Source organism: Zingiber officinale, chromosome 3B (genome assembly GCF_018446385.1).
Source record: "Zingiber officinale cultivar Zhangliang chromosome 3B, Zo_v1.1, whole genome shotgun sequence".
Classification (NCBI taxonomy): Eukaryota; Viridiplantae; Streptophyta; class Magnoliopsida; order Zingiberales; family Zingiberaceae; genus Zingiber; species Zingiber officinale.
In genome coordinates, this window is record NC_055991.1 from 21,249,563 (window position 1) to 21,274,673 (window position 25,111).

General features: G+C 44.8%; 2 protein-coding genes across 3 annotated transcripts; one reads left to right on the plus strand and one right to left on the minus strand.

The window, feature by feature from the left end:
• Positions 1-414: 414 nt before the first annotated feature.
• LOC121968127 (dehydration-responsive element-binding protein 2C-like) lies at positions 415-1,246 on the plus strand. The gene has a single exon (XM_042518625.1). It carries the CDS (start codon positions 472-474, stop codon positions 1,096-1,098), a length of 627 nt encoding a protein of 208 aa, XP_042374559.1. The 5' UTR covers positions 415-471; the 3' UTR covers positions 1,099-1,246.
• A 454-nt stretch (positions 1,247-1,700) lies between these two features.
• On the minus strand, positions 1,701-7,901 carry LOC122056117 (protein REVEILLE 8-like). Of its 2 annotated transcripts, none has more exons than XM_042617907.1 (9): positions 7,457-7,901; positions 6,102-6,159; positions 4,165-4,288; positions 3,922-4,095; positions 3,736-3,855; positions 3,153-3,262; positions 2,494-2,553; positions 2,146-2,237; positions 1,701-2,065 (listed from the first exon to the last, which is right to left on the minus strand). In XM_042617907.1, exons 1-9 carry the CDS (start codon positions 7,696-7,698, stop codon positions 2,050-2,052), a joined length of 996 nt encoding a protein of 331 aa, XP_042473841.1. In that variant the 5' UTR covers positions 7,699-7,901; the 3' UTR covers positions 1,701-2,049. The 2 variants fall into 2 exon arrangements, with proteins under 2 accessions (XP_042473841.1, XP_042473840.1); XM_042617906.1 differs by having other exon boundaries at positions 3,736-3,846; positions 7,457-7,864.
• Between the last annotated feature and the right edge of the window lie 17,210 nt (positions 7,902-25,111).

The following is a 25,111-nucleotide window of genomic DNA, read 5'->3' on the forward strand; positions in this document are numbered from 1 at the left end:
GAGAGTGATGTTTTATTTATCGCTGTGAACTTTAATCATCGTCATCAAAATGAGTTCGTAAGGTGCAATTTTGTACAAGGTTTTATTGTTATCAACTCTGTAGGCGTAACCTGTTTTTGATGTTTTATTTGGTTATAATATATAAAGGGATATAATTGTTAAGCAGTCTGAATTATGACACAGTTCAGGATTTATATGGCCAATTAAGTATCAGGTTTGAGCGTGTGAACGGTCTAACTCTGGTCCGGACTTATCCAGCTCAGGGTTGACGTCACTGCCTACCTCACCCGTTCGCTAAACCTTCGTGTCATCTCCTGCCGTCTCGGAGGACCCATCCGACGACTCGTGGAGCCCACCTCCTTGCCCAGGTGGCCGTCGCCGCCAACCTCGTGTCCTCCCCACCACCCTCCTCCTCCGCCTATATCATCCAGTCTCCACTATCACCACAACCACCACCGCGTCGCCATCACAATGTCGACGGTAGAGATGGAGCAGCAGCGGTCAGCGAAGAAGCGGTGCCCGCTGCGGCGGTCGCGGAAGGGGTGCATGAAGGGGAAGGGCGGTCCGGAGAACCAGGCGTGCGCCTTCCGCGGCGTCCGCCAGCGCACCTGGGGCAAGTGGGTCGCCGAGATCCGCGAGCCCAACCGCGGGGCCCGCCTCTGGCTCGGCACCTTCCCCACCTCCCTCGATGCCGCCCGCGCCTACGACACCGCTGCCCGCTCCCTCTACGGCGACTGTGCCCGCCTCAACCTCTCCTCCTCCCCCTCCCCCTCCCCCTCCCCACCCAACCTCTCCTCCTCCTCCACCTCAAACTTGTCCAATTTCTCAACCACCACCACCGATGATTCATCCCAAGTATGCGTCTCCGCCGAATCAACAACGCCGATGATCGCCGGTGACATTTTATACGGCGCAAGCTTACGGCTCGACGACTTCGAGGACTACGTGTCCAGTCTGCCGAAGCCGGAGGACTTCGGGCTCGAGGCTTTCCACGACGTGCCGCTGTTGGGCGATGAATGCTTCGGTTTCTGGCCACCGTCGGAGCAGGAGCAGGACGCCATGGCGAAGTTTGAGTCGCTGCGATCGCCGTGGATGTAATTATATTCCAAAAATCTGTGTCTAATCGGTAAATAAATGACTGTGCGTGCGCAGTAAACGAGTAATTAGATCTAGAGATAGAAACTGAAACAGAACAATGCAAAATATACTCATGTTTTTAGATAAGAAAGCAATAAAGCTTCTTCACTTCCACTGTTCCAATTGAATTTCTAGAAAAATTTGAAACTTACTCTGTTTTTTTTCTCACTGCCATCCGATAATTGGTGAGAGCGACTAAATTGGTCATCTTTATCAAGTGGATTTCGTCAATTGAAGACTGTACTTTTGTCCTACTCATATATCTTTTGGATTGCCTCTGATTTTGGATTATCATGTCTAGATTCTCCTTTATCAAGAAAAAAAAAATCACCCTTTATCTGTTGGGGAATTGTGCGCTAGTTATTTTTTTTTAATATAAACGAGAAATATTTAATAATTAGTTAAAATCTAAAAGAGAATAAAATAAGGGAAATAATATATAATATCATATGGCCTCGTAATATTTCCCTAAACAAAAAAACACCCTACATAAATTACATCTAACATGGAAGCTGATAAAATGACAGATATGGCATGTCAGATGAAATCATAATCCACAATAATAATTTGTATTGCATTTAACAATAGCATCTTATCATATAAATATTGTTAAGGTCACAGGTTACAAGGTAGAAAATCAAGAACAGAGCAGATTTCACAAGCCAAGCAAACATCGTGACCTCACAAGCATCTCAAAACTGTTGTTATATACACAAAACAAATGGAGCCAATCCACATAAGTGGGATCTCTTATTACCTACTGTACAAGATCCAACACGATTTGAGCAAATCACACTGCTCATGTCTTTGGATACCAAGGCTTTGATTTTCCATGAAGACAATATATTATCTAAGGACTGTTCTGAACTTTGAGACGTTGAAAAGTCTGATGATCCCAATCGGAGTCGTTTATCATTCACCTTTAACCCTGGAATGCGTAGTTAGTGAAAGTCCTGAAAGGCAGTGGAAGATTAGGTAATTTTTTACTAGTGCAACTGAAGAACTTACATAAATGGAGCAGCGCCAGTTTTGAGCATGTTGTTTCCAGTGCCAGGTTTTACATCCTCTGCGCCACCGTTGTAAGATGAGAGTAACCTTATCTGAGTGATAGTAAACTCATTTAAGTTAAAGTTGGCCGTGAGAAGAAAATGAAACGTGCGGTTGATGGTAAGAGTCATTCCTGTGGATCAATTGGCCATTAACAGCTAAAACTAGCATGCAGACAATAAATGGAAGAGCTAGTATGTAGAATAGCCAATAAGTTGATGGAAACGCTAAATGGCCGAATTGTGATGGGTGAAGAAACTTCAAAAAAAACAAACGGCCTTGAATTGTGCAAGGTTAGATAACACTCACATGGGTTTCAAAGTCGGGGCTAATCAAATTGATGGCTAGGTTCCTCATCAAAAGCGACACCTGCACATTCATGGTAGACACTGTTATTTCTTTCTAGGCAAAAACTAAGAAGCACAAGGCAAACATATAAACTGCATGTAGTTAAATTATAATGGGAGAGAAATTTCGTTGTAGGAAAGTAAAAAGACATAAATTGCATGTAGTTTAATTGTAGTGGGGGTAAATTACATGCCAAAGTTATTCTCTAATACAATTGATTTTATGTTTTGATTGTATGTCATACCGTTTTAGTCTCAACTCTTAGTAGGATAGATGGATTTTATTCCTCCATTTAACTTTGTACAAGACTATATCCCCTTATCTTGATTGTATCCATATAAATTATTGTTTAGAGATTCTAAAAGTAATTAATAATTATGCTATACAAGCACAAAATAGCGGCAGATGGTGAGAAGTAAAAAACAAATAAAAAATTGTTCAGCAATAGCTATATTCAGATTTAAAAAATGATTATGAAATAAAGACTAAACAAGATATTTAGATTGATAATCACTGCAGATTAAATAAGAATATAATTTCCTTGTTAGTGAAATTAATCATTAAGCTTTACACAAGATGCACAAGAAGAATAATAAGCTCGCTTTTGGAAGATAGCATACTGTTTCGACATCAATGGGATCCATCTCCTTCAGTTTTTCCAAATGACCAGTACTGCTAGGGTCAAAGACACTTCCGAGAAAGCAGTATACCTGAGCGAAATCTGGCATAACTGTATGAAGCAACAAATTGAATATGATGAAGCAATCAAGAGAATGGGAAAGGTTGACATGCATAAAATTAATAATAATGATAAATTACTAATAGTTTTCAGAAACCAATTGCTGTAATTACAATAACACTACCGATGCTTGTTCCAAGCCAGGATAAAAAGGTGGAGGATTGTGTTAAACCATAAAAACCAAAAAAAAACTATGTTATGAAATCATGAGCATCAATTTCAGCAGCAAGCTCATGAACTTAACTGAACCCAAATAATTGGAGCTCATGGCTTATTGGTTTTGTGGCAATTACTTTGCATATTTCACATGGACAATTCACCTCCATAAAGGTGAATGGTATTTCTCAAACTTCCCCAAAGTCTTTCTATTTTCTGTTTGCATCAACATGCAGTTGTGACTATTATGATGACTCAGAAAAGACGCCAGCTACCTAGATTATGCTGTGGCAGAAATAAGAGCTCACCATGAAGAGCTGTGGCATGATTTTCTTGATCAGCTGTTTCGGAATTTGGCCAGGATGTAGGACTGATTGTGCCACTAGAACAATTATTTGCAGCTGAAACCCCAGCAGGTCCTATATCATCTGCAAAGCTAACAACTTAATAGGTGGAAAAAGAATGATCAAACTACTAAAGGTAGAATATCGAACCTGTTGTTGAATGAGATCCGCTAGCTGGTAGCATGGAACTTTGAACCTTAGGCAGCATTGGAACACTCGTGGTAGATTTCTTAGGAGTGGAAGATGTATCCATTGCAAGAGCATAACCTGGTTCAAGTAAACAAGCAACTTGCAGAGGAACACTGCCAAAAGGTGTCTGTTGAGCTGCAATTCCAGAAAATATGTTAGTTGGATTACAACACGAAACTGAGAATTCAAATGAACAAGTCTGACCATTTTTAGGGGCTTTCTGTGGATATGGGTGAGATGCTTTCCGCTTGGGTCTAGGTGGAGGAACATGTTCATTTGTACCATTCTTCTGAGCCTTCAGAAAGTACTTTTGTGCATGGCTCCTTATCTGCATTAAAACCCCTTAAAATTCTGGATTCGGACAATACAATGCATCTGAAGTATTTCAGAAATGCTGCCATAACGTGGTTACTCAGGGAGCCCTTTAAATGAGGAACTACAAGATTATTCCAATAGTAGAATTGATATGATAAACATTTTATTCAGACATCACATAACTTTGTGTTGCTGCAATATGCATTTTACAAGTCAAAAGCATTGGCCATGAACATCAAACTCATTCAAGATGAGATTTCTCAGGTGTAAAAGAGCCAAGCCAAACCATACTAAACTTGATAATGTTAAAGCTTGTTCACTAGAAAAGTAAATGGTAGCTTGAACTGAGATCGATAATATCAATCTCAAAATTTTGTTTTCAACTTTATTTTATAAAAGCTTATTGAGCTCAAACCAAGCTCAACAAAAGATGATATTATCCTTAAAAAGGGCAGCTCGGTACACGATGCTCCCGCTAATGTAGGATTCTAGGGAAGGGTCTATTGTACGCAACCTTATCCTGCTTTACAAGAGGCTATTTCTGACTCAAACTCGTAACCTCTAGGTCACACGGTAGTAACTTTACCGTTGCGCGAAGGCTCCCCTTCAAAAGATGATATTATCCTTGCAGTTAGTTAATACTAAAATCAATAATTGAAATTTACATTCACTGCACGTTCTTGAATAGTTCACAGCATTGTTCATGTACATCAACAAACCGAGATCACAAGTGTTCAAGGGTTCATTTATCTTATTGAAGATCATTTATTTTTCATTCTTTTACTTAGTGAACAAGTATAAATGAGGTCTTGTCATGTTGAGTACCCAACTTTATAACCTTAAAAAATTCTCCTTGTTTTACATTGAACTCATAAATACCAAAGCCAAAAGTATATTAGAATAAAGAAAACTAGACTTTCAGTAATTCTCTCCCAATCAAACAATTCAAATCACAAAGTAATATATCACATATGGAGAAGGCAAGTAGTGTGATTTCTTAAAATTGCTGCTTCTTAACATACTGTAACAAATGTATGCATGAGAAAGCAAATAATAGCAAGACCCAAAAAAAATTCATAAAAATGTTTCTTTTCCAAGACAAATACACCATAAGTATAACAATAGTTGTTGACCAAACAACAATTGATACAAGAAGGAAACAACCATTATCGTTGAGAGTACAACTATCTTGCTGGAAAGCAGCCATTAACCTGACTTGGATGAAATAGGAATTTCATATCAGGTAAATAGTTACCTGGAAACCTACAGTCTCTCCTTTTAATATGGACTTAATAATGGGTGAAAATAATGAGAATGCATACAACCAATTAGCACTTTTTTTTCCTTTTTTTGTGTGCATGTGTGGGCAAAGGTTTTCATACTCCAAGAGGAAAATGAAGATTGTTTTAATTAGCTTCATTGAAAACATGTGGTAAGTGTTCCTGGCATTTAAGTTTAACAGGAATAATGGATTCCCACTTCTTTGCATCGTAAAATGAGATAGTAAAACCTCAAATTAAGTGCGTACTCACTGGATCATACTGAATAAACTAAACTCGATAAAAAGAAAAGAGAAGTAACAATGGAAACCTTGAGACAAGGATAAAATAAGAGACAAAATCAATCACAGAACCAACAAACTAGACCCCCCAAATCTAGCTTTTCAATATAATGAAAATTAATTCTTCAATGACATCTGGTATATTGTATCGATAGAAAGAAGTTTATAGGATAGAGGAGTATGTTAAAGTTGTGCATCTGTTTTATCCTTTGATGTCTTTTCTTACCATTTGCATAAATTTATCGATATGATGTCTCTATGTTACCTGGATAACTGTCTTTGTGCCAACAAAGGCTTCTATCTTCTTCCAGTCTCGATCAAAACTGAAAATCCAAAAGATTATTATAGTACTAAAGCCTGTCAATACATCAAAGTATCATACATACATAGTTTAAAATTAAGAAAATGGCATACCACTCCTATATATACTAGGGATGCAAGGAATTACATAAGGCCCAACAAAGTACACACTTTAGACAAGAGGCCATGGCATATGGAAATTATCCACGCTAATGCAGAAGGGAAGAACTAATATATTTGTAATTTTGCTTAAGAAGAACCTCTTGAGTATGGTTGATGCTCAGTCAAATGATATTTGAAAGGTCACAAAGCTACTATTTCAGAATTATGATTAGTAACTATGCAACTGACCCCACCTAGTGGGATAAGAGTTGATTGTTGTTGTTGTTGATTTGTAACTACGTATTATGAGCGTTAGCTCCTGGATCCCTCTAGAAATAAGAATGATTCAAATTTCATCAGTGAACATTGAGCTTAACTTCAGTAACATTGTTCTGATATTGCTTACCAGAATATGTCTACTATTCCCTGGTATGGTAGCATTGTTACAACTCATCAGTTACAAAAGTTCACATGTTCTGACCAGCGTACATTAGTTCAACAGTATCATAGAAAATGAAGAAGCATCCACTAGCTTAAATATCAGCTCAACATCAAAATGCAATCCGTTACTATATCATTCATTATTCTATATATCGAAGTGCTCCCTGCTTGAGCTTGCGTAATCTCTCACTCCACTATGAGTAGTTTCAAAATTAGAACAGGGAAAAGGAATCACTACGATTATGTTTGGAAGTAGAGGTTTAGTAATAACAATGATTCCAACTTTAATTAAATGAAAAATGGCATACAAACAATGGAAGACAAGAGCTTTATAGACGCACAAACCAAGGATCAGCTGTCAATCTTAACTGAGTATATGAAGATCCTTTGAACAATATGGAAATGTGAATGATTGATTGAAGATATATCATAATTTACTAGAACTCCCACATGAAACTCTGTCAGGCTTAGACGTTTGTAAAGACTAGAGAGCAGCCAAAGCCACGAGAAGCTATAACAGAAATAACGAAAATCCCACCCGACTCTTTATTTCAGGTAAGGTTTCATAAATTTCAATAAGCCACCCGAAGATACTAATTTTCGATAGGGTAACTACTAACTACATCCTTAAGAAGCACCAGATCCGATTTGCAGAAATATAAAGCAACAAAATTTAGCCCCAATCCTGAGAAAAAACATCATCCTTTCCGAGCCAAAACCACAGGCTAGCGAAAGACCAAGAGGCAATCCAGTCGAAAGCAAGGTCTTTTTTCTTACAGCTGGAGGGCTTCGAGGAACTTGTCGTGCTCCTGCTCGGTCCAGCTCTCGCGGGATTTGGTGATGGTGTAGGGCTTTCGGATCTTCTTGCTGTGGTCCTCCTCGGAGGCTGGGGGGGTTCCGGGGAGGGCCATGAATGCACGCCCAAGTAGGTCGGGCGGGAAGAATACGGCCGACGACGACGACGCTACTTCTCTTCCGCTGCCTCCTCCTTCGGCCGCGCCGGGGTGACCAGAGACCATAAAAGGGAAGGAAGAAGGCGTAGACTTTGGATGTGGCGGTGGTTGAAGGTGGCTGCGGCGGCGGCGGTGGTTTCGGTGGCGGTGGCTGTCGGAATCGTCCTGGGCTTTGGATGTGGCGGTGCGCGGCCACAAAATTAATGAGGTTTTGGTTGGTCGCAGAATTTGATGGTTGGAAGCAGCAATGACACGTGGCGATAGTTCAGAGGCTCAAAGGAAAGGTAAACTCTGTATTATGCGTCCATTTCTTTCCAACGCAGCGCGAATCTGCGGATCGACGTATAGGAACTCGACACTGCGGAGAGTGCGAACATGCTGAAGGACACTGATATGAGAATTCTCACCTGCCCCAAAAACTTTTTAAAATTCATCAACTGATGGTCCAGACAGTTTAATAACAATAAATTGTTAGTTTGTAAAATAATTTATTTCAATTTAAAAATGTTAAAGCAATAAAAGTTTAACCTTTAAAAATTGAAATAGTCCGCTTTAAAGCATTAAAGAATGTGCATGTTTTGAAAACTTTTAAACTTAGGGCATAATTTGATAAATTTATGGCCAAATATCTTTACCAATAAATTATGTTTCAAAATTTTCTTTTATCTCTCAGTAGTTTACCCTAAATTATTAATTTTCATATGAATAATAATATTGTTAATGATTATAAGGTAATGTTATTAGAGTTAAAAAAAACACTAGATAACATATATTAATGATTTTACAATTTTAAAGTCACCTTTTTTTTATGGATAATTGTATACCTAAGTTTCAACTCCGATCTAAAATAATTGATTCATCCATTTTTGACAGATCGATCTTAACCTTAACTTTAACTATTAAGATAATTACGGCTCATGGTTCAAAATCGTTTGATCCTGTCTGAGCACTGAGTCGACGGACACTGAGGACGTGGCACGTTCCGTTGTCTCTGACTGTTAGTGTTGATCTCCGGCGAACCTGCAAAGAAGCCGAGCCGGGAGGGGTTTCCCGGCGACGACCCTCCGACGCTCAAGTCAGGCAATAAGGAATGAGAGATGCAGCGTAACTGTTGCTACAGTGAGTATTTGTGCATACCTTCGTCGACGTCTGGGGGTCCTTATATAGGACCCCGGGGAGGCGCGGGCACGCTTCTCTATGCGTGCACGCTTCCCCAAACTTACCTTAACGAGCCCCTGTCAGAAAAGTACCTTTGGCGTCATTCCGCAATCGTCCAAGCATATCCCGGATGTGGCGGTGGAAGCTTCCACCGTATGATCCTGTGTACGACTCGGCCGGCAACCTTACTGCTTGTCGGCGGCAGACGTCTCGAGGATGATGTTATCTCCTGTCTCCTTTGTCCTCTTGCGCTTCCTGTCTGTTCCAGGGTTGAGCGGTTGGGCCGCTCGGCGGGCATATCACTTCTGCCTCAGTCGTATGCACGGATGAGATTGCTCCTACCTTTGTTGCCTTGTGCCCCGGCCGAAGGGACAGCCCACTCGGCCATGAAACCTTTTTACCTTGAGTATCGGAAACCCGACTCCTAGTCGGGTTGTCTTTTTACCTTGTGCCTCCGCCTTTCCTCTCTGTTTTCCTCGTCTTTTTTGTCGAATCCTTATCTTCTGGTCGCTGTCCCTTTCCTCGTCTCCTTGCCGTGTGTTATTTTCAATTTTCTTGCCTTCTGCTCTCTTGCCCTATCGGACAATGGCCAGTTCTTCCCGACCCGCAGACCTCACTTTAGGTCCCTGGTATACTACCATGGAGTCTCGCTTCGATCGGCGTGACACCGAGGCTTTGCTTGACGGTTATGATATTCCGTCCGACTTTGAACTCATTCTACCCTCACCGTCCGCTCGGCCGCACAAACTGCCGCGCGGAGCTATCTGTTTTTTCCGCGACCAATTCACAGTCGGTCTGCGGTTCCCTCTCCACCCCTTCTTCGTCGATGTTTGCAATTTCTTTGGTCTTCCGCTCGCCCAATTAGTTCCCAATACCTTTCGCCTTTTGTGTGGAGTGGTGGTATTGTTCAAGATACACCACATTCCTCTCCGTCCGGAGATTTTTTATTATTTTTATTATCCCAAGCAATCCGAGCTGGGTACCTATCTATTCCAGGCTCGGTCCGGTCTAGTCTTTTTTGATAAACTTCCCTCCTCCAATAAACACTGGAAGGAGTACTACTTTTATCTTCGTCTTCCCGAGCGGGCTCCCTTCCAAACCAAATGGCAGGTCGGACCACCTACTTCTCCCGAGCTGAAAAGATTCAAGACCCGACTGGACTATCTCTAGGCCGCGAATATGCTTGCCGGTCTGAAGCTCGATATCAACAAGCTTCTTCCTGAAGGCGTGCTGTATATATTCGGCCTGAGTCCGAGCCGTACTCCGCTCCCGAGCAGCTTCGGTAAGAATTTCACTTGCTTATGTATTTTGAGTGCTAACTGATTTTCTTCTTTTTCCTTTGCAGCAAATATCGTCATGGAGTCCGTGATGCTCGGGATTTTGAAGAGGAAAGCCGAGGCGCTTGAGGCGGCAGCCGCCAAGGAGATGGAGCAACTGGGCATCACTCCGGTCGGCTCTCACGAGGGTGAGAGCGAGACAAACGCGGAGGAGTCGGCCGCTCAGGCCTCCCCCGTGGAGGTGACGGGAGGCGTTGCGTGAAACAGCGAACCAGCCGTCCAAGAGGAAGGCTCCGATCGGGAAGGCGAGCGCCCGCTCAGACAAAAAAAGCGCCGGACTGAGACACCGTTGCGATCGGCTACTTCTGCTGTTCGTGTATCCGAGCGGGCGGGATCCGATTCTCGTGGGAAAACTCCAATGGTGGAGGCATTATCCTCCGATCGGACTCCGTCTCAACTAAACTCACATGCCAATCCCATTGAGGTTGTGCCGGTCAACACTCTTCCACCTGCCTCCCGCCGGGTCCAGCGCTCGGCTATTTTGTCCAAGTTCTCCGCCCCGGCCTCTGCTCCCTCTGCATCTGCTCACACAACTCCCGGCCGGAGTCGCACCATCAGGGCCACTCTGCACCTTCCCACCGAGGAGCTTTTGCCCGAGTCTGATCGGCCGACCGTGCCCGAGCATATGATCACCATGAAGGGGCCCCTCGTCGAGATGTGAGCCGATGCTCGGGCCCGTGTTGCGTTGATTCCGCTCGCCAACCTAGCCAACAGCCAAATGCAGCAGGCTACTAGGGTAAGTGTGTTTTCTTCCGAAGTCCTTTACGCCATCTTTCCGATCGGCTATTAATACTCTTGTTTATGTCAGAGATGGGTGGAGGAGATCGCTGTCGCCAATCGACTGGCTATGGTGGACGAAGAGCTGAAGAAGTTGAGGAGTTCAGGCGGCCCGTCCTCCCAGGGCCCCTCATATGCCGAGCTGCAGAAAGAGCTTAAGAAGACCCAAGATTTGTTAGAGGCGAAGCGAAAGAAGACGGCCGACCAGGCTTATACTCTGGCCGAACTCGAAAGACAGGTCAAGACTCTTGACCGGAAAATAAGCCTAGCCACCGAGCGGAAGAAGATGGCCATCGCCGATCTGGAGAAGAAAAATGTCGAGGCGCGGGGCCTGGAGCAACGAGTTAAAGAGTTGATGGAGCAGCTGGACGGCGAGAAGGCGAGCCGCTCGGGGGAGGTGATCAAACATAAGGACGATCTGAAGACCTTGCAGGAGGCTCTTGAAGCTTTCTAAGCTGCCTTCAAGGAGTATCAAGAGGCCGAGCCAGGCCGGGTCGCAACCCTGAGGCTGCAGCACGTCCGCTCGAACGAATTTTCTGAGAAGGCCTGCGAGCGGATGTATACTGCCTTTGAGCTGGCCATTGCCGCCACGACGAACTATCTGAAGTCCAAGGGTCAGCTTTCTGACTCCACAACCATCCTGACCGAAGACTATGCGACGCTCATTTCTTCCATCCCGAAGACCGTTTATGATTTCCTTGAATAGTATTTTTTGTAATCCTTCCGACCGGCTCTAATGGCTTGAATTTTAATGAAGATATGTCGTCCTTTTGTTAGCTTACTCTCCTTTGTTTTCGTTAAATGGCCAATACCTGTGTCTTCAGATCGGATCGCGAACTACTGCCGTTCGCGTCTCCCACCTTTCCTTCTCGTTAATCGTCTCTCGTCCTGCCTTCCTCGCTCTCTAAAAGAATTTTTCATGAAGTATTTTTGATAACTGGGCCGCTCGTCTGAACACACCCACCTCTTTAAATGGAGTTCCCGTTAGATGTTCGCGAAGTACCTTTTGTAACTTGACCTTTTGTAACTTGGCCAATCGTCCGCTCGGCTCATAGGCCGACCTTTTTAGTATCTTCTTGCCGATCGACCCGGACCGAAGTACGTTATTATTTTCTTCTTGCCCCTAAGAACAAGGCTTGTCGCTTGCTGGTGTTTATCACCGAGCCGAAGCCTGCATGACTTGTCCCGTCCAAGCAAGACGTCTTCTGGCCGGAGGGTTTATAGTCGCCGGTTCGACTCTAAGATTTAACGTCGCTGCTCGACGGTCTTCAGGCCGGAGGGTTTATAGTCGCCGGTTCGACTCTAAGATTTAACGTCGTTGCTCGACGGTCTTCAGGCCGGAGGGTTTATAGTCGCCGGTTCGACTATAAGATTTAGCGTCGCTGCTCGACGGTCTTCAGGCCGGAGGGTTTATAGTCGCCGGTTCGACTCTAAGATTTAACGTCGCTGCTCGACGGTCTTCCGGCCGGAGGGTTTATAGTCGCCGGTTCGACTCTAAGATTTAACGTCGCTCCTCGACGGTCTTCCGACCGGAGGTTTATAGTTGTCGGTTCGACTCTAAGATTTAACGTCGCTGCTCGACGGTCTTCAGGCCGAAGGGTTTATAGTCGCCGGTTCGACTCTAAGATTTAACGTCGCTGCTCGACGGTCTTCCGGCCGGAGGGTTTATAGTCGCCGGTTCGGCTCTAAGATTTAACGTCGTTGCTCGACGATTTTCGGCCGGAGGGTTTATAGTCGCCGGTTCGACTCTAAGATTTAACATCGCTGCTCGACGGTCTTCCGGCCGGAGGGTTTATAGTCGTCGGTTCAACTCTAAGATTTAACGTCGCTACTTGAAAGTCTTCCGGCCGGAGGGTTTATAGTCGCCGGTTCGACTCTAAGATTTAACGTCGCTGCTCGACGGTCTTCAACATCAAGCCCGTGGCTCAGATAATATACGCCCGGCCGAACGACACGGGGTCTTCGACATCGAACCCGTGGCTCAGATAATATATGCCCGGCCGAACGGCACGGGGTCTTCGACATCGAACCCGTGGCTCGGATAATATACGCCCGGCAGAACGACACGGGATCTTCCCTCACGTTCATGCAGCTACCCGCTCGGCGTACAATGCTCATGCCTTTGCTTTGTTCTTATAATTTTCATTCCTGCAGCCAAAATATACAGCCGAACGGAATATTCATGAAATATATTGCATCGGCGCACCTTTCATCTGACCCGATAGGGCTGGAGGTGGTTAGCACTCCATGGCCTATCCAGCCGCCGTCCATCTTCATCCTCCAAGTAGTAGGCTCCCGATCGGAGCTTCTCGACGACTTTGAAGGGTCCTGCCCAGGGAGCCTCGAGCTTGCCTACGCCCCCGACCGGCTTCACTTTCTTCCAGACCAAGTCGCCCACCTGGAATGCTCGGGGAATCACGCGACGGTTGTAGTTCTGCTTCATCCTTTGCCTGTAGGCCATCAGCCGGACAGACGCTTTGGCTCGCTCCTCGTCGATCAAGTCCAATTCTAGCTGCCTCCGCTCGGAATTATCCTCGTCGTAGTTCTGGATCCGGACGGACTCTACGCCGACTTCGCTGGGACGACCACCTCGCCTCCATACACCAGGTGGAACGGTGTTACTCCCGTTCCCTCCTTGGGGGTCGTGCGGATGGACCGTAGGACTCCCGGTAGCTCATCCACCCAGCTTCCTCCCATGTGGTCGAGTTAAGCCCGAAGAATTCGGAGGATCTCCCGATTGGCTACTTCGGCTTGACCGTTACTTTGGGGATACGCCACAGACGTGAAATGTTGCTCAATGTCATATCCCTCGCACCATTCCTCGAGCTGTTTTCCGACGAACTGTCGCCCGTTGTCTGACATGAGCCGACGCGGAATGCTGAACCGGCAGATGATGTGTTGCTAGATGAATTTCTTGACCATCTGCTCGGTTATCTTGGCCAATGGCTCAGCCTCCACCTACTTGGAGAAGTAGTCGACTGCCACCAATAGGAACTTCCGTTATCCAATCGCCATAGGGAAATGTCCTACGATGTCCATGCCCCATTGGTCGAACAGGCAGGACACTGTGGACGCTTTCATTTCCTTCGTCGGCTTATGAGAGAAACTGTGGTACTTCTGACAAGAGAGGCATGTTGCAATGGTTCGAGCGACGTCCTCGTGTAGAGTTGGCCAGAAGTATCCGGCCAGCAGGATCTTCCTAGCCAAAGACCAGCCGCCCGGATGACCTCCGCAAGATCCTTGGTGTACCTCCTGGAGAATGTACTCGGCGTCTTCCGAACTGACACACTTCAATAGAGGTCGAGAGAACGCCTTTTTGTAAAGCTGATCCCCAATGAGCGTGAACCGGGCGGCTCTCCTCCTTAGTAGCTGGGCCTCATCCCGATCGGACGGCGTGACCCCTGAGCGCAGAAACTCCATGATGGCTGTTCTCCAATCGCTCGGGAATGTGAGGCCCTCCATCCGATCCACGTGCGTCACCAAGGATATTTACTCGATTGGTTGCTGGATGACGACCGGCGATATCGAGCTTGCGAGCTTGGCTAATTCATCTGCCGCCTAGTTCTCCGTCCGTGGTATCTTCTGGACCACCACCTCAATGAAGCTGGTCTTGAGTTTTTCAAAGGCCTCCGCGTACAACCTGAGTCTTGCATTGTTTATCTCAAAGGCACCTGTGAGTTGCTGAGCGGCTAATTGGGAATTCGAGTGGATCACCACTCGGCTGGCTCCAACATGCCGTGCGGCCTGTAGTCCGGCTATGAGGGCTTCATACTCTGCTTCATTATTTGTTGCCCGATAGTCCAGCCGGACGGACAAATGCATCCTCTCTCCCTGAGGCGAAAGTATCAGGATCCCAATTCCGCTTCCGAGCCGAGTGGACAACCCGTCCACATATACTTTCCATGTAGCTTCGGGCTCGGGCTTTTGTACGTCAGTCACGAAATCTGCCAAGGACTGTGTCTTGATCGCCGAGCGGGGTTGGTATTGGATGTCGAATTCGCTTAGCTCCGTCGTCCACTTGATTAGCCGTCCGGATGCCTCAGGGTTTAGGAGTACCCTTCCCAACGGGCTGTTCGTCATCACAATAATGGTGTGCGCCAAAAAGTAAGGGCGCAACCTCCGAGGGGCTAAGACCAAGGCGAAGGCCAACTTCTCGAGACCGGTATAGCGAGACTCAGCATCCTTTAAGATATGACTTAAGAAGTATACAGGCTGTTCTTCGTGGTTCGGCCTTACTAATGCCAAGCCCACAGCATGTTCGGTTGAAGATAAATAAATACGGAGTGGCTCGCCTACGACCGGTTTTGCCAACACGGGTAAGGAATTCAGGTAAGTCTTCAGTTCCTCGAATGCCCGATCGCACTCCTCGTCCCATTGGAACTTGGTAGCTTTACGTAGAATCTTGAAGAACGATAAGCTCCGGTCGGTGGTCTTAGAGATGAACCTTGACAGTGCCGTTATCCGACCGGTGAGACGCTGTACTTCTCGAAGATTTCTGGGAGGCGGCATCTCTTGCAATGCCTTTATCTTGCTGGGGTTTGCTTCTATGCCCCGCTCGGTCACGATGTAACCCAGGAAGCGCCCGTCTTTAGCTCCGAACAGGCACTTCTGAGATTTAAGCTTGACTCCGTATCTTCTTAATGTTTGGAAGGTCTCCTCCATATCCGCATAGAGATCAGCCGCCCGGAAGGACTTGATAAGTATGTCATCCACGTACACTTCCAAGTTGCGTCCGATCTGCTCCCTGAATACCTTGTTCATCAGACGCTGGTAGGTAGCTCCTGCATTCTTCAGCCCGAACGACATTACATTGTAGCAGTAGGTGTCATCTGCCGTGACGAAGCTGACCTTCTCCTGGTCTTCTCGGACGAGCGACACTTGATGGTAGCCTTGGTATGCATCCAGCATGCATATCAGCTCGCACCCGGCCGTGGAGTTTACCAGTTGATCTATCCGGGGCAGGGGGTAGAAGTCCTTCGGGCATGCCTTGTTCAGGTCTCGGAAATCGATGCAGACTCTCCACTTGTTGCCCGGCTTGGAGACCAGTACCACATTCGCGAGCCAACTCGAGAATTGTACTTTCCTTATGCGGTCGGCCTCCAGAAGCTTCTCTACCTCTGCCCGGATAATTACGTTCTGCTCCACGCTGAAGTCCCTCTTCCTTTGCTTCACCGGCCGAGCGTCTGGCTTGACGTGAAGCTCGTGTTGCTCTACGCTCGGCGAGACCCCCGGCAGCTCATGGGTCGACCAAGCGAAGACGTCGCGGTTTCGCTGGAGGCATTTGATCAGCTTTTCCTTCTGCTTTTTCTCCAGGTCGGACGCTATGAAGGTGGTGGCCTCCGGTCGGGAAGAGTCAATCTGCACCTCCTCCTTTTCTTCGTAAACCAAAGAAGGTGGTTTTTCGGTTATAGCATGTACCTCGACTCGCGGCACTTTCCGAGCGGACTTGGCTTCGACTCGGACTATCTCCACATAGCATCTTCGAGCTGCCAGCTGGTCTCCTCATACTTCCCCTATTTGATCTTCCACTGGGAACTTGATCTTCTGGCAGAAGGTAGAGACGATCGCCCGGAACTCGTTGAGAGCCGGTCGCCCCAAGATAACGTTGTATGCCGAAGGAGCATCAACCACGATGAAGCTGGTGGTCCTTATCCTTCTGAGCGGCTCTTCTCCCAAAGAGATAGCCAGTCGGACCTGGCCGATCGGCAAGACTTCGTTCCCAGTGAACCCGTAGAGGGGGGTTGTCATTGGCAGTAGCTCAGCTCGATCGATTTGCAGTTGGTCGAAGGCCTTCTTGAAAATTATGTTGACTGAGCTGCCTGTATCAATGAAAATGCGGTGAATAGTGTAGTTAGCTATTACCGCTCGAATGATTAGGGCATCATCGTGCGGGACTTCGACTCCCTCGAGGTCCCTAGGCCCGAATCTGATCTCAGGTCTGCTCGCCCTCTCCTGGCTGCAGCCGACCGCGTGTATCCTCAGCTGCCTTGCGTGTGCCTTTCTGACTCTATTGGAGTCTCCTCCGGTCGGGCCTCCGGCGATGATGTTGATCTCGCCTCGAGATGTGTTGCCCCTGTTCTCCTCCTCTCGAGCGGACGGTCGAGGTCGTTCATGCGACGCCCGAGGGTGGGCCCCGGGCTACTGACGATGCTGCCGCTCGGGGGATCTCCTTTCTATCCTTTGAACGGGGCTCCGTTGTCGATGTCGCCGGTCTGGTGAAGGTGATTGGCGGCGGTAGCTCCTTGGCACAGGATGAGCGATGGGGGGGAGGCTCCGACAGTCGTGAGTGTTGTGAGTAGCTGACTGATGGAGTGAACAAAACATTGAGGTCCATACCTTCCCCTTGGGTTTGGGCCGATCAGCCGCGACTTGCTGGACGGCGTGCGGCCGAGGGTGCTGATGAGGACGGGCGACTTCGGCTCGCGGTCCTCTGGGGGGCTGGTGACTGACGGGCTGCTTCCGCTCGGCTAGAGCTGGTTGGTCATTCAGGGATTCTTTTCTTCTCGCTGCCTGAGCCTCCTCCACATTGATGTACTCGTTGGCTTTATGCAACATATGGTCGTAGTCCCGGGGCGGCTTCCGGATGAGCGAGCGGAAGAAATCACCGTCCACGAGCCCTTACGTGAACGTGTTCATCATTGTTTCTGAGGTGACCGTTGGAATGTCCATGGCCACCTGGTTGAAGCGTTGGATGTAAGCTCAGAGCGACTCCCTCGTGCCTTGCTTGATGGCGAACAAATTGACGCTGGTTTTCTGGTGGCGCCTGCTGCTTGTAAAATGATGGAGAAATGCCATTCGGAATTCCTTGAAACTTGTAATAGATCCGTCCGGCAACCTCCGGAACCACCGATGCGCCAATCCCAAGAGGGTGGTGAGGAACACTCGGCACTTCACACCATCTGTGTATTGATGTAGAGTAGCAGTGCTGTCGAACTTACCCAGATGGTCGTCTGGGTCGGTTGTCCAGTTGTATTCCCCGATCGCAGGGGGCACATAATGTTTTGGCAGTGGATCCCGCAGGATGACATCTGAGAACTACCGGTTGGTCCGCTCGGGTGACGCAACCGTTCGGGGCGCTTTTCCTTTTCTGACGTCCCGGACGGGTGCTTCGTCTGATGAAGAACCTTTGTCCTGATTAGCTTGCGCGACCTCCGAGGGCGTCTGGAACAGAGCCCGATGAAAAAGTATCGGGGCGGACGACGCCCCCATCTGGGTGTCGGTCGGTCCCTTATTTTGCCCCCATATTGAGAGCTGCTCCGGTCGCTCTTCGGGTGGCGCTCGACCCCCCGATGCTGATGTCGCCTGCTGCGCTGCCCACTCGGCCTGAGCTTTCTGCTGCTGCTCCACGATTTTTGCTGCTCGCGCTTGGATGAGTGCTTCGAGCTCCTCAGGAGAGAGCGTTACCAGAAGTTGACGTCCAGCTTCTTCCATCTTCTAGGCTCGGATTCAGGTGCGTTCCCACAGATGGCACCAATTTGATCCTGTTCGAGCGTTGAGTCGACGGACGCTGGAGACGTGGCACACTCCGTTGTCTCTGACTGTTGGTGTAGATCTCTGGTGAACCTGCAAAGAAGCCGAGCCGGGAGGGGTTTCCCGGCGACGACCCTCCGACGCTCAAGTCAGGCAATGAGGAATGAGAGAGGCAGCGTAACTGTGGCTATAGTGAGTATTTGCGCATACCTTCGTCGACGTCTGGGGGTCCTTATATAGGACCCCGGGAAGGCGCGGGCACGCTTCTCTATGCGTGCACGCTTCCCCAAACTTACCTTAACGAGCCCCTGTCAGAAAAGTACCTCTAGCGCCATTCCGCAATCGTCCGAGCATATCCCGGAAGCTTCCACCGTATGATCCTGTGTACGGCTCGGCCGCCAACCTTACTGCCTGTCGGCGGCAGACGTCTCGAGGATGATGTTATCCCCTATCTCCTTTGTCCTCTTGCGCTTCCTGTCTGTTCCAGGGCCGAGCGGTTGGGCCGCTCGATGGGCATATCACTTCTGCCTCAGTCGTATGCTCGGATGAGATTGCTCCTGCCTTTGTTGCCTTGTGCCCCGGCCGAACGGACAGCCCACTCGGCCATGAAACCTTTTTACCTTGAGCATCGGAAACCCGACCTCTAGTCGGGTTGTCTTTTATTCGGCTCAGGGGATACCCAGCCGGTCGGACATCTCATTCCGGTCGATCAGGTGGACGGTCGGCTCTCTCAGTCCGGTAGGTCGGGCGGCCGGTCGGCCCTCTCAGTCCGGTCGGTCAGGTCTCAGGGTTGAATCTCTTGACCTTTGATCTCCACGTGTTGTTGACCTTCCGCCAACGAGAGTCCCCCGTCCTTATCACTGGATCATCGTTGATTCACAATTCGATTAACGGTTCATCATAATTTAATATTATTATTATTTTAAAAAATATTTAAAAAATATAAATTTATAAAAAAAATATAAAGAAAAGTTTACACTTAAGTTATTTATGTATCCTTTATATACTTTATAAAAATATCCTAAATTGTCATCAGACCTTCAATGGTTAGAACTGTTTTTACTCTTTTCCTCTATATTTTAAATCAAACGGGTATAAACACACTATTACATATTAAAAAAATTATTTTTGCTTTCTTATTTTTTTTTCTACTATTAAAAATAATGATATAATAAAAAATTTATTAATTAGTTATTAAATAATTAACATAAAAATATTAAGTTGTTATAGCCAAGTTAATTAGGATATTAAGGCTCTATTTCCTTCAAGGTGCAGATCGAGGTGAGAAAGAAATACCAGGGGAAAACAAATCTTTCGAACGAAGGAATTGAAAGTATTATTATTACTATTTTCAGGTTGAGGTTATCCGGAGAGTTCTAATCGTTAGTTTCCCTGTAGATCGTGAGAATATTTATTTGGTCTTTTGATTTTTCTTATTATACTATCTAAACTGTGTTTTAAACTTGTTCTGGATTTTTGACACTTGGATCTTGTATGACCCTTAATTATCGTTGGGCTTTATTTGGATATGTTCTGCTACATGCCTGCCTGGACGACAGAAGAGGTGAGTTGATTTTATTTGTGTCGTTGTGATTTGTGTTTTATGGGTATAGTTGAGTAAGATATAAGTTTTGAGCTTTATGGGTGTAGTTGAGTAGGATTTTTGAGATGATTTTCCTTATCATTGCATTAGTTTAGTTTTACTATTAAACTGCGTGAGTGTTTGCTTATTTTTATTGTTATTGTTCCGGCCGTATTGGCCGAGGTATTTGGATGGTTGTAAGAAGTTTCAGATTGTCACCCGTATAGGGGAGATACTGCCAAAATTTCTTCTGGTAGGGATTACCTGGGACGTAACATATATGTTGTGAGGATGTTGTAGGAATAGTGATTTATGTGTGATTTGTATTTGTGTTGCCATCATTTGTGATGGTTTTGTTGATATAAAAATTGTATATAGGATAACATCTAAATAAAAGAGGTGCTGCTGAATTTTTTAGCAGGCATTACCGACGGAATCATGATTCCGTCGGTAATTTTCGACGGAAAGAATGATTTCGTCGGTAAAATATTGAATCTATACAGTCGTGTATCAATAAATTACCGACTTAATGATTGTTTCCGTCGGTAATATACCGACGGAATCATGATTTCCGTCGGTAATTACCGACGAAAACCAACATTCCATCGGTAATTACCGACGGAATATTGTGTTCCGTCAGTAATTGCCGACGAAAATCATGATTCCGTTGAGATATTACCATCGGAATGTTGGTTTTCGTCGGTATATGTTGGTTTCCGTCGGTAATTGCCATTATCTTCTGTCTCCTCCCTGCCGACGAGGCATATTTCTATCATTAAATATTACCGACAGAAATTTATATTTCTGTCGGTGAATACCGACTAAATATCATTTCCGTCGGTAAATTCCCTTCCCAACGTAATACCTTCCGATGTCACAAATTCCGTCGGTAATCCAAGTTACCGACGGAATTGTGACAGAAAATTCAGTCGGTATTTGCTGTAATTTTTGTAGTGGTATAATAACTGCTACAATGGTGAAGTAGTTGTTATAACGTTGCAGTAACTGCTATAATGTTACAGTAGCTGCTACAATGGTGCAGCAGCTGCTACAACGATGCAATAGCTGCTACAACGATATAGTAACTACTACAACGATGCAGTAGTTACTATAAAGATGTAGCAACTATTATGTTATAGTAGCTGCTACAACGTGTAAGAGTTACTATATAATAGCTGCTACAACTACACAATAGTTACTACAATTACACAATAGCTGGTACAACTACACAGTAACTGCTACAATATTGTAGCAGTCATTATGTAGTAGATGCTTCAATTACACAGTAGCTGCTACAACGTGTAGCAGTTACTATGTAGTAGCTGTTACAACGTTGTAGCAGTTATTACACAGTAACTATTACACATTAATTGCTACACCACCTTTAAAAATTAGCACCATATTATTTATTGCATGTAATTATAGGAGAGAGAAGAGAGAATTTTATTTTAATTTAAGAGGAAAGAGAAAAAAGTTATTATATGCAGATGAAAAAATGATTAAAAAAAAATTAGGTTTTGACAACATTAAATCGTCCACGTTGGATGTCGCTTATGGTCATGCAAGAGGCCTCGAGCAAGATATCATTTATATATATATATATATATATATATATATATACTCGTGCCGCATACTCTGTGAGCACCTAATGTAATTGATTTTTTTAATTTATTTTTTTAAGCTTTTGGTTATCCTAATCAAATTTTACCTTTAGGGTTTAGGAGTTGAGTTATAGTATTAAATAAAAAAAATTAGGTGCACACAGGTAAGGGTGAGTAAAAGTTCAGTTAAACCGAACTAATCGACCAACATTAAAAGTTTGGTTCAGTTAATTTGAAATTTTGATTTTTTTTTTTAAAATCAATTTAATCAATTTAATCAGTTCGGTTTCGGTTTTAAAATTCAAAATTCAATTAAATCGATTAAACCGATATTATGAGTTGAACCAAACAAAACTAGAACCTGACCAAACTAAATTGAACCAAACTAGAACCAAACCGAACCAATATTATGAGTTTAACCGAACCAAATCGGAACCAAACCTAATCAAACCAAACTACATAAAAAATCGGAATCAAACCAAACCAAACCAAACCAAAAAAATTCAATTATTTCAATCGAAAATCGAATTAACTGATGTGTTATCGGTTCAATTTTTTTGAAAAGTTGGGTATGTTCTGTTGGTTTGAAAATAGTTCCGTCGATTCAATTTTTGGTTTAATCAATTTGGTTTAAACTGATTGCTCACCCCTACACACAGGGTGTGCGGCGTAAGGCGAGCATCATATCAAAACTCTACACATACACACACACAGATATATATAAGAGAAATGTTACCCGACACACTCTTACTCTGTACACTCCTCGACGACCTTCACAGGTCTGAGCGCCCAGACTTGTCAGAGTCACCCTTACCCCGCACACTCTTGGGCAACCCTCACAGGTTTGGCCGCCCGAAGTCACCCTTGGCCAACTCAATACCCAAAAGTGAATCGGGCCGCCTGGGGTGACTCGATGCTTAGACCTCTGAGGGTTGCTCGAGAGTGTATAGGGTAACATTCTACGCGCACCCACCAATCCAAGCGCCTAAATCAAATCTTGGCACCTAGATTCCCAATATATATATATATATATATATAACATTACTCCTCAAAATAACATTATACTACATGAAATCTAATTTTTTTTATCTTGAACAGTATAACTCAAAAGGAAGTTTGAACTTTAGAAAGAAAATTTTATTGACTTAAATCCAGTATAAACCAACCCCTAAATCCTAAAATCTTAAATGTTAAATACATATAATATACCCCGTGAGTATCTAAAATTTTTAATTTTGAACACTATAACTCAAGAGGAAAGTTTGAACCCTAGAGGAAAAATCTTATTGACTTAAATTTGCTAGTACCCCACAGTTATTTTGATGTGGTTAACCAAGTTCAGTTAGATCTTATTGTGTTTTTATCATTGTGTCTAAGTATGTGGAGCTTAAGAACACAAGAAGTCTAGTGGAAGACGCAGCTAGCGAGAAGGGTGACACGGAAAAGGAGCCGACAGGCTCGGTGTATCCGAGGGATGAGGTGCCGCGGAAGAGTACATTGGTGGATGAGAAAAACGTGCACGACATTCGAGGGATGAGAAGCCAGAGAGGAAGCTTGCTCAAGTAGAAGGTCGGAGTTAAATTCGAATGATCTCAATTCCAGATAGCCGGAGAATCATCTACGCGAAGAGGCTCGCGAAGAGATCAATGTCAAGCTGAGTTACCGTGCGGAAGATGCCTTCTGTGAATGGAAGGCGCCTTCGATGAACAGTGCGAAGACACCTTCCATGGCTGGAAGGCGCCTTCGATAAATAGTACGAAGGCGCCTTCCAGCCTTTGAAGGCGCCTTCCAAGTGACCATTTGCGAAGATAAACTTTATTTTCGCACGGATATAACTTGTCATGCTGGAGGCGCCTTCCACCCTATTGAAGGTGCATTCCAGCCTCGGATAAGATTTTACAAGGGCTATAAAAAGACCCCTAGACCTAGGAAAAAAAAATACAACAACTGAACTAGAAGTCTTGTATTCACTTCCTAGTTATTCTATGAGCTGTAAACACCTATAAGAGATTACTTCGCCTTCAACAAAGGAGTTTTTCTAATGGAGCTTTCTTGAATACTTTGGATTAATAACCACCTAGGTTGTAACCAAGTAAATAGATTGTCCTCTTACTTTTTGTTTAGTTTTATTATTCTATTTAGTATACTTGTGCTACTAATTAGAGTTGAAAGAACAAGAAAGATTCGCTTTAGTTTTAATAGGAAATTCACCCCCCTCTTGTCGGCCTCGCTGTATCAACAAGTGGTATCAGAGTCAGAACTCCTCAGAAGGACTAATCGTCGTCTGAAGCATCGACACGATGGTCGGACTGAGTATCTACCCGTCGAAGTTCAAGGGAGAATTCACGTTATGGAAGAAATGAATGGAGGTATTTTTGAAAAACTAATTTTGAAATTCTTTTGATAATTAAATATGATTTTGTAGCTCCCAAAGACCCACAAGGAAATGAAAAGGAAGAATACCAATGGACCAAGAAGGAGCAAGTAGACTTCGTAGTGAATGGATGAGTCGAGCTCCACCTACTCAGTGTACTTCCACACCAGGAAGTAAATCGGATTGGAGATTACGAATCAGCAAAGAAACTTTGGGAGAAGTTCCTAGAGCTTCACGAAGGAACTTTTGAAGCAAAGTTTGCGAGACGGGATCTGTTCCGGAACTAACTAACGAACCTCCGAATGGAAGCAAGAGAAATAGTTGCACATTTGCACTCGAGGATCAAAGAACTCACCACCGGACTCACGAATCTCGAAGAAAAGGTAACGAACTGAGATTCATTAAGGTACCCTTTAAATGTATTTCCTAGGACACCCGAGTAGACATCTATAGTCACTCGTTTTATATATCTAAAGATCTCGAAGGTAGTTCATTAGAAAATCTTTTTTCCACCTTTGAACTTCAAGAATCTAGATGTGCAGAGATGAAAAGGGAGCCTAGTCAGATCATTGCCCCCGAAGGCAAGAACAGATGATCCAAACTCCGAAACGTCAATTGATGAAGACGAAGCGGCTCTAATGGTAAGAAAATTTAATAAATTCATTAAATCTAATAAATTTAATAAGTCACAGACAAAGAAGCACTTTCGGAGCAAAAGAAAGGTCTAATGCTACAATTGCTAAGGAGAAGGACACATAAAAAACGATTGCCAAGAGCTAAAGAAAAAAGAGAAGGACAAGGGCAAAAGACCAAAAAGATTGAAGCACAAGAATCTGAAGACCACATGGGATGAATCATCATCCTCTGAGTCTGAGATGAAGCCTACGTCGGACTAGCCCTAATGGTAGACCATCAAAAAGAAGATGAAAGCAACTCAGAGATGAACATCAACGAAAGGGGAGAATCCTCTGAAGAAAACAGTGACGAAGGGGGAGCATCACAACATGAGATAAGTGAGGTACGTGTACTATCTCCCAAGCAATCTCTTGAGTTTATCAAAATGCTCTCTAAAAATATGTGCAAATTAGAAAAATAAAATTTTGATTTAAAAAAACAATTAGCCAATGTATGTCCACTAGAATTATTTGATAATTTGAAATTAGAAAACAAAAAAAATTAG